Here is a 9920-nt window from a genome sequence, read left to right on the forward strand (position 1 = left end):
AGTAACTTATTGATAATTACTTTATAGTATTGTAAATAATTTTCTAATATTGTAAATATAATGGTATTTTATGAATTTTTAACTATAGAGTACATAGAAACTAATAATTAATTTAGTTATCTCTAGAAAAGATATTACTTGACTATCTATCGAATTCCATAACAATAGTGTGTAGCTAACTTCATGAAGTTTTACTACATATTGTAGGTCGACCTGTGAGGTGTTGCAGAAGACAAGATGTTGTCGAGATTAAGTTTTCGTAACAGTAAGATAAATTCTAAATAAAATAAATTGTACTTATAATATTGTAAACATTTTATACATTATTAATCATATATTATTCTGATATCATATTTCTGTTATCGACAAATTTATATTGATTAACTTCACTGTCATTATGTAATAATGTAATATCACTTTTATGGTATTTTGATTTTAAAATATAATTATATAAATTTATTTATTATAATAATAACAACTTATGTAATATTTTTAAGCTAAATTATAAAATAAATTTATATTTAACAGTCTAAATTATAATTACTTTTTTAGTTAATGTAAAATTTTAAATAGTAAATAAGAAATGTTTCTGAATTTTCCCATTATTGTAATTTATTTCATAGTTTCTTCGCAAGTGAAGGCTATAGGCACTTGTGGAATTCAAACAACGGCAGTAACATCATCTGATGGACCACGTCCAAAACGTCCTGTAGAGGCATCACCAGTTAGGATGGGATTTATTCCAGATGAATGGTTTCAATTTTTCTATCCTAAAACTGGGGCATCAGGTAAGTTGATAACTTTTTAATATACTCATTTATTTTTTTATTGTAATATATAATTTTTAACTATTCATAAAATGTAATTTTTATGTTTAGGTCCATATGTATTTTTAACAACTGTTTCAACATACTTATTATCTAAGGAATGGTATGTTTTGGAACATGAATATTATGGTGGACTTTCATTACTTTCTATTATTCTATATGTACATTTCAAATTTGGAGACAAAATTTCAGCATATTTCACTAAAGAAATTGATATGGTAGAGGAGAGCCTTAATAATAGTAAAAATGAATCTATAGCTGAACATCAGGATGCAATTGATAGTATGGAAAGAGAAAAGTGGCGAACTGATGCACAACTAATGATTTATGATATAAGAAAACAAAATATTTGGATGCAGTTAGAAGCTTGTTATAGGGAACGTTTAGCAACTGTTCACAAACAAGTAATATGCTTATATTTAATGTATTTTTTCTTTTTTGATATTAACATGTAAAAAATTATTATAAAATTGTTAAGTTATCAAAAATGAGTCAATTGTATTATTGTAAAAATTTATCACTAATAATTTTATTACAAATGTATATATTTTCTTTATAGGTTAAAACAGTTCTTGATTATCATGCCCAACTAGATACTATTAATCGTAGAATAGCTCAAAAACACATGGTACAGTGGATTACGATGAATGTATTAAAAGCTATTACAGCTGAGCAAGAGAAAGAAAGTCTTCTACAGTGTATCAAAGAACTAGAAACTCTTTCTGCAAAAGCTTAAAATTTCATACTAAACCAGATGAAATAGAAGTACTATTAGTTATCTGGATTAGTTTATTGTAAAAGATAATGAAGATATTATGCAAGAGAAAACGTTTAAAACTTGAACTAACTAAACTATTGTCTATCAGTATACTTCAAGATTAATAAATGTCATTAAAAAATAATATTAAATTGTGTTAATATTTTTATTCATTTTATTATAATTAAAAATAAAATGTGTGTATATATATGTTACATCTATATAAGTTTAATTTAAATAATTTTTTTAAATAAATTTTAATTCATTTTACTTTACAAGATAATGGATATACATATAGCAATTTCCACATTTATAGTTATCTTATAGGTACCTTATAAATTAATGATACTTATTTAAGAAGTGATGTTTGATTAAGTATTTCTTATTTAAAATTAGATATAGCATGATAGAACTGTAATGAAGAACATAATAGCGTATAATGATATAAACAAAAAATTATATCAGACAAGGTAGATAAGAAATTAATAATAATCAACATTTGTTAAATCATTGTAATATTTTTTATTAATTAAATTCAAAGTAAAAACAAGTAAAATAGATATCTTTTAAATAGCTATATATAATATACATATATACGTATTCTATTTTTTTTAGGTTAAGTTACTATAGTTTGAGGACATGAATTTTGCGAAGTGTTAAACGTCATCACAGTCATAACAAGTGTCTTTCTTTATTTTAATCTGAAAATGGCATGGTTGTCAGGTCTTGCTGACAAGGCAGAAAATTTATTGAATAAAATAGACAAAAACACTGCAGCAGTTTTAAATAAAGATAGATATGAGATACCACAATCTCAATTAACACATGTTACATGGATTCCTTCTGAGTCATGGTAAAAAGAATTGATTACTAAAAATTTGAAACGATTTAGACACAATTCAAGTTTTTTAAAGTATTATCTGCCTATATGGATAAAAATATATCATCTTTCTTAAACATAAATTAATCTCTATCTTTTGTCAATCTTTATTTATATTATTAATTATTCACTAAAACACAATGGTACATTTGATATATTTCAGTGTTAATACACAAGATGGCACAATTTTGAAATCTACTACAGAATCACCAAAAGAATTTTCTTATGTTCGCTCAACATCGAATCTTTCTTCATTGACAACAAATTCTGTTATGTCTAGAGATGAAGAGCTTTTTACTTTTTTAAATACACCAGATTCAAGTCCAAAAAAGAATATAGCAGAAGTTTCAATGTCATCACCAACACCATCACTTGTGGTTAATCATCCAACAGATATTACAGATTCTATATCAGACTTATCAATTCATAGTGGCCATACTAGTCCAAGTTCTATGCATACCTCTGTAGATGTTCCAGATAATTTTAATAATGACAATGCAAATATAAACAATGTTAATTTTTGTAAAAATGAGATAGTAAATACACTAAATAACGAGATAATGGAAAATCAAACTTCTGGTATTGTTTTGAATAACGGTAAATTCAGATGTTGAATGTATTCAATTTGTGTAAAATCAAAAGATTAAAACATCTTCAAATTTATTTCAGGACATAATACTATAAAGGAAAATTCAGATACTATGCAACAAGAATATGAGTATGATGTGAAACAGGAAAATATGGAAATAAATAAATTGATGAATTCACCAAACAATAAATACATAAAAAAATATTTAAAAGAAGTAGAAAGAAATTTAGAAGAAAGGAATGAACTACTTGGAAAACAAGAAACAGATCATCAGAAAGAAATAATAGTTTTGAATGAAAAATTACAATCTCTATGTACAGAAAAGATACAGTTATCTAAGCAAATAGTAGAATTACAATCTGTTTTAGAAAGAAGTAGGTTAGAATTAAACTCCACTAGATCTGACTTAGAACAACATAAAGCTAGAGCTTTGAAAACATTACAAGAAAAAGAAAAATTGATAACAGAATTAAGGTGTAATGAAACCACAGGAATGGATGATACAACAATCATGGAACTAAATCAGTTAAGGTAAATATAAATTTTAAATTCAACATAGATAAATATTTAATTAATTTTCTTTTAACATTAAATGGTAGACAAGAGCGCGATATACTTAGAGAAGAAAATCAGCAGTGTTCAGAACAATTGAGAATAGTGCATGAAGAGTTAATGAACGCTAATGTGAAACTGGAAAAAATGAGACAAAAATCTGCTGAAACCAATGTACAAGCTCAAGAAATTTTTGCCACAGAAAGACGTAGAAGATTAGACGCAGAAGAAGATGCAAGATTACATTCAGATGTATATCAAAATTTTATTTATATTTCTTGTATGTATTGTATACAGTAGTATAGACTAATTGATTAAGGATTTATTTTAGGAAATAAGATCGTTAAAGGACGAATTAATTCGTCAACGTAATAATTATACGACACAGTTACAAAAAAATGATTCTGAAATTACTCGTCTTCGAATGCAATTATCTGCAACTTCAACACCAAATAGCGAAGTAGAATCGAGATTGGCATCTCTAACACAAACATTGGTTTCAAAACAACAAGCATTAGAAAATTTAACAACCGAAAGAAATGCTTTAAGATTACAATTAGAAAAAGTTGAAGTAAGTCAATTAATAAAAGATGCTTTTAGGACAAGATAGAGTACTAAGTATAACAAGGATATCCTTTTTTATAGCATGAATTTAAAAATAGTCGACGTAATGTTTCTTATAATAGCATAAATGACACAGATGATGCTAAAGCTCAGGTACCGACATTTTTAATAGAAACCCCATTTGATACTGGAGTTACAAGAAGGGTAAAAAGAGCCTACTCTTCGTTGGACGCTATTAGTATTCGAACAGGGGTATTTTTAAGAAGATATCCTCTTGCTAGGATTTTAGTATTAATTTATATGGTAAGAATATTTTAACTTACAATTATTGTAGTTTTAGCAAAGGATAATTAAAATTAGTATCTAAACTAAATTAAACGCTAAAATAATTGACAAATGTATTTATTGTAATTGTTAACAGAGATTTAAGTTTTATATCTTCTGTTTTTGTTTTTTTACAGGCTTTACTTCAATTTTGGGTTCTTATAGTGCTTCTGTCACAATCACCAGAAGCACATTAATGTTTGATATTTACGATAAATGTAATAGAACATTTTTGTAAATATTACATTGAGATGGTGCACATATAATATTGCTAATTACTAATTAAATCTGTAATTTTTTAATGTCCTTTATAAAATATTACATGGTGTATTATATAATATATGAAAATTTTATTTCCTGATACATAAGTTATTCGTTTTAAATATATTTAAATGATCATTTTATCAAATAGTGTTTGCACTATATGTATATCGTGTTGATCAGTGTAGTATATACCTTTGTATGAAATTGTTACTAATATGGAACAAAAATTCTATATTTGCAATTAATAATGAAATATTCTTATTTATTCAAATCATTTATTTTTTCACTATACAGAGAAATAGATATAATACTACAAAGGTATTAAATATAATGTATTTAATTCAAATTAATCTAAATAAATAAATAAATAAATAATTAACTGCAATATGACTTTTCCATATCAAGCAAAATAAGAATTTCCAAATTAAAATGAACCATGTTATATATAAAGACAATTTTCTAATAACTATAAATTTTTTAAATATTGTAATGAGCAATAACGTTTGGATGATTTGGAAAAACAGTTTCAGTTTACAAGTTAATAGTGAATTTACCATTTTATTATTCTTTATATGATTTTAATTTTATACTCGTTGATATAAATTTAAACTACCTTACTAAGCATAAGTAGCCAAATGCATGTTAATGTCCGTTAATATTATGGAATTGAACGTAATCACAGGATTATATATTGTTGCAAAGTATGTTTAAAAGAATAATTTACCAAAAGTTTTTACAGGTTGAGATCATTTCAATGTATGCCTAATAATTTATTAATAGTCTTAGATTTCAGTTTTTTTAAAACGTGTTTTACATGTATCATTATAAAAAGCAGAAGTACCTCGGTGTCCTAATCAATTATTATTCATTATTTTTACATTCTTCGCTATGATTGTTAACATTTGATTTGGTTGATCCTTATCACTACGCATTGCTATGCTACATTGAACCAAAAGAACCTGATATGCCATGTGGGGACAGAGGTATGCAAACAAACAAAATTACATCATTTACATCTCTGTTATTATCCAGATATATATTTGACGTTCGAGATGTCTCATTCGTCTCGTTGTTCGCATTTACACGACATGAAACGTTGATCGAATGATCTCGAAATGTTAACAAAACGGTTAGCAGTTTCTCTCATTGACCGATCTAACGTTTAATGTCATGCCTCTGTTGAAAATTATGAAAGTACTACTAATCTATCGTTGAGAATATTAATTCGAAATCTACGCTATTCTATACGAGTTACAATTTTATTTTATAAAGATAGACAATATTATCAAATGCTTTCGGAGAAACACTGTACGAAATTTCGTACGCTGATCTAATTCGCGTGTAACGATTTGAATGACGCTTAAGCTGAATAAATTATAACTATGTATATTGCTCTAGTAATCAAGAAACAGCGTACATGATTCATAATATACTCTTTAGGCACGAGTTTTACGATTAATCGATTTCTTTGCACGATGGTCAATATCCGGTTTAAACGAGAAAAATAAAATTAATTAATAATTCGTATAATTATATTTTATTTCATTATTTCATTTAATTAAACAGAAGAAAAAATATTAAAATATTACTGTAAGATTATTCGAATATTTATGTAACGAATAATGCTCAATATGTTCGAAATATTCGAATGCAGGACGAATTTTCATAGTTCTGTGATTACGTCGATTGTCTGCCAAAATTTTACAGATAAATTAGCAAAAATTGAAGTTACTACGCGTTCCGAATATTTTTCCACATTTGTACAGAGTATATAATAATTTTTCGAATAAGTCAAAAATATTTAGTTTACGATTTACGCGGTTTCTGAGATACGATACAAACGTTGCGAATCATCGATGTTGAAATCCGCTTATTCTTTTTTTTGTCCATATTATCTTCGATATCATACATTTTATAGAGAACGACTGAAGAAATATACCGATATTCTCGTTACGATGTGTTCCGTCGTTTTATTAATTTCTAGCGTTCCATCTTTGCCGATCCCACACGAGTCGCCATTTTCTCTACAATTAGCTCTCCGTTTGGCAAATCGATTTCTCCACAAGGATCGCGTGTATTCTTTGAGTAATCAGAGTTTCTATTCTCTCCATTTAATTGCATGTTCTAATCAGTACGCGAGTTAATCTAGCCTTGAGATTCACCGGAAACCATTTCGAACTCGAAGATCGCTGCACGTACATCCACAGCGAATGGTTTTGATTGTCTAACTTGAAAACAACGAAAAGTTGCAGCAACAAAGAAGTAACAGGGAAGCAACTTTTAACTCTGTTACGACATCGTTGGATCATCTTCAAACGAATCATATTTCTCTTTTCTTAAAGAAGATATCCTAATTTCAAGGTAAAAGGAAGAAAAGATTTTTTTTTGGGATATTTCAAAAGTTGCAACAGAGTTGAAGAGGAACCACATTGCTTCTGTACTGTCTGACAATAGACTGTTTATGATATTTTGGTAAAATCAAGAAAATGGGATAAGATTTTTCCACTATTTTTAGCATTCTTTTGGCGCTTCTGTGTACGCATGATTTGCAGGATAACTGAATAAAGTTTTCCGCAAAAAAGACTCTGATAGTCTGCGAATTTGGAGAGATTGGAAGTGATAACAGAGAAAAATGGAATTGTTACGATATATCTCGCGAGTGAGACAATTTAATCCTGCTACTATCCAAACGATACTAATCGGTAAATTTCAGTGGAAGAATAACATTCTTATGAGGAAATGTGTTAACAAGAAAATGCTTATGATAATATAGACGCTGAAACGATAAATCCAAGTCGAAAGGATTTATTATTATTATTATATATATATAATTTAGCACGAGATTTTGTAAACGATATTCTCGAAATATTATGATTAGTACACGATCACAACTTGCTTTTTACAGATCAGCGGAATTAGCATTGCTTTTAAGTTCGGTTCTCCTTATGAAATATGTCAAAATATATGTATAACATATGCATATATATCACCCACGATCGATAAATTAAGAGGTTCGATATTTGAAAACTATTCGACAAACCTCTTTTGAAAAGGTACGCTAATTTTTTGTGTTTTCTTACTTTTATCATGCATTTTGCATTTAGGAGATTAAAGGTATTTAACATGCAGATTAATGTATATCCGTGTCACTAGATTGTGCTTGTTACTTTAGTAACATAGATAAGGTATTATGTAAGGGATAATTCTATTTCACTCTATCAACGTTATTTATCAATGATCTGCTTTTCTTATTGTAAATATTTTTTGTCTATTAAACTTTTAAGCTAATATTTGCTATGATAAGTCTCTATGTTGGTTATAATATTATTTGTAGAATATTTGTCCGAAACGAGACGAAAATGGATGTTCGTTTTACTATATACTTAATCTGCAAATACCTTTTCAATAAAGAATCGATTAATTAAATCGAACGTATAATACGCGACGTAAATGATAGCATACACTATGATTTTTAAAATCTCTCGAGTCTAATGCAACGCATGCAAATTTTACATAGCATATAAAATATCTCTCCTTTAATAATACAGAAGATTAATCACAGTTTACATCTTTTTCTATAAATCTGACTTATGTAATTATGTGAAAAACCATTTGAGACAAAATGGTAGCACAGATACGATTTTATTGTTGAAAAATGGAAAGAAACTACAAAAATTGCAAACATTACATACCATTTAAATTTAGAAAAAAAAAAAATGAATACGAAATATCGATTTTTGGTATATTTACGAAGATATTTCGGAGATAGTAATTTTTCCCAATATTTCTGTTATCAGCATTATATAATACTAATCTTCTCCTGTAAAATCAGATTTGGTTTATAATCGTATGATTTTTCTCAGCCAAGATTTACCATTTTGAAGTTACTGAAGAAACCCTGAAAATTATAGTTCGTGCTATCATTTTGTTACGTACTGTAGATCGACCAACGAAACAATTTTGTAAAATCTGCAGTGTCTAGATCGAAAAGCTTTTATTCCTTAATTCTATGCGATGCGATCGTAGATTCCTTAAAAATATATTCGTCGATCGAAAATGATCGATCATCTTGAGACAACGCCGCCATTTTGTTCCAAAAGGACGTGCAACTTCTAATCCAAATAATCGCGAAATTGTTGCTTCGTAAAACGAGAGAAAGAGGCAAAGTTACACGTGCAAATACAAATTTCACAGCCACCAATTTGCAGGGCATTTTTTTCGTTTTCTTTCATTTTCTTTTTTCTTTTAAAATTCTAATCGATTCTAGTTCTAATGCAATTTCGCCTAGACAAGCTTTGCGTCTAAAACTCGGATGCTAGAATCGAGTGTGAAGCAATCCTGCAATTTTATCATTTGTTAAGTCTTGCGTTAACACTCTGTCTTCAGTGTAGCATCGAAAATTGTTAATAATTAATTGTGTCAATTATTCGTAATAATTCTACGTCTTAATATGTTACAAGTTACGTCGGTCTTGTACCATTATACCTTTTTACAATCCTCTGAATAGCTCGTTCACATATAAGCTTACTTCAACGAGTAAAATTAAAGCTGAAGAATCTTCTCTCTATTATTATTTAAAATATTGCAGTTTTCTGTTCTATGTATTTTGTGTTCATTAAGCGAAACATCTTTTTTGTTTTTTCTCTTAAGGTGTAACTAAGTGGTACAGGTAGTAAGAGGTAAATCAATGGAAATATCCATGACGAGGATGTGTGTGAATAGTTTTCATTGATAATGTAGGTTTCTCTACGACTAAAATTTAAACGATGTGCCTCGATGAAGAAGATAAGTCGATAGTCTTGGCCGACTCGATGACGTTTCTCTAACAGAATAATTTCTTCCGAGTTCTCGTTTTTAATATACAGTACATACAATTCTATAAAACCTCTTCTTGATCAACGAATAGCTCATTATAGTTGAAGTTTTGCTCTTAAATTTTAATTTATAGCATAAGTAGTCTTTATTCATAGGTAGAGTTCTTGGTAAATGGGATGTGCGAGATCGAATCAATTTTTAAATACTTATTATATGTGTAAATGCAAAAATAAAGTAAATTTAACACCGACCGTATCTTAATTACACCTCAAATGTATTTTAATATTTTTTTCAAACCAAACTACGTTCATATCTCTTAGAAAGAAAATTAATATTTCCTTTTTAACG

General features: G+C 27.8%; 2 protein-coding genes across 2 annotated transcripts; both read left to right on the plus strand.

Annotated features, from left to right (window-relative positions):
* The first annotated feature begins 180 nt into the window (after window positions 1-180).
* LOC108547814 (ATP synthase subunit b, mitochondrial) lies at window positions 181-1639 on the plus strand. The gene is made up of 4 exons (XM_017900486.1): window positions 181-265; window positions 624-788; window positions 879-1231; window positions 1387-1639. Exons 1-4 carry the CDS (start codon window positions 238-240, stop codon window positions 1561-1563), a joined length of 723 nt encoding a protein of 240 aa, XP_017755975.1. The 5' UTR covers window positions 181-237; the 3' UTR covers window positions 1564-1639.
* A 591-nt stretch (window positions 1640-2230) lies between these two features.
* Window positions 2231-4690, plus strand: Golgin84 (golgin A5). The gene is made up of 7 exons (XM_017900499.1): window positions 2231-2437; window positions 2628-3061; window positions 3134-3584; window positions 3653-3857; window positions 3937-4176; window positions 4251-4472; window positions 4631-4690. The coding sequence occupies exons 1-7, from the start codon at window positions 2292-2294 to the stop codon at window positions 4688-4690; spliced, it is 1758 nt and encodes a 585-aa protein (XP_017755988.1). The 5' UTR covers window positions 2231-2291.
* The last annotated feature ends 5230 nt before the right edge of the window (window positions 4691-9920 follow it).

Source organism: Eufriesea mexicana, unplaced genomic scaffold (genome assembly GCF_001483705.2).
Source record: "Eufriesea mexicana isolate 0111107269 unplaced genomic scaffold, ASM148370v2 scaffold1289, whole genome shotgun sequence".
In the NCBI taxonomy this organism is placed as follows: domain Eukaryota; kingdom Metazoa; phylum Arthropoda; class Insecta; order Hymenoptera; family Apidae; genus Eufriesea; species Eufriesea mexicana.

Excerpts from the sequence above, each read along its gene's own strand:
- LOC108547814 (XM_017900486.1), top strand. The coding sequence starts at position 238 with ATGTTGTCGAGATTAAGTTTTCGTAACA. Across the intron at positions 789-878 it reads TCCTAAAACTGGGGCATCAG|GTCCATATGTATTTTTAACA; the intron begins GTAAGTTGATAA and ends TTTTATGTTTAG. Across the intron at positions 1,232-1,386 it reads TAGCAACTGTTCACAAACAA|GTTAAAACAGTTCTTGATTA; the intron begins GTAATATGCTTA and ends TTTTCTTTATAG.
- Golgin84 (XM_017900499.1), top strand. The coding sequence starts at position 2,292 with ATGGCATGGTTGTCAGGTCTTGCTGACAAGGCAGAAAATTTATTGAAT. Across the intron at positions 4,177-4,250 it reads TACAATTAGAAAAAGTTGAA|CATGAATTTAAAAATAGTCG; the intron begins GTAAGTCAATTA and ends CCTTTTTTATAG. Across the intron at positions 4,473-4,630 it reads TTTTAGTATTAATTTATATG|GCTTTACTTCAATTTTGGGT; the intron begins GTAAGAATATTT and ends GTTTTTTTACAG.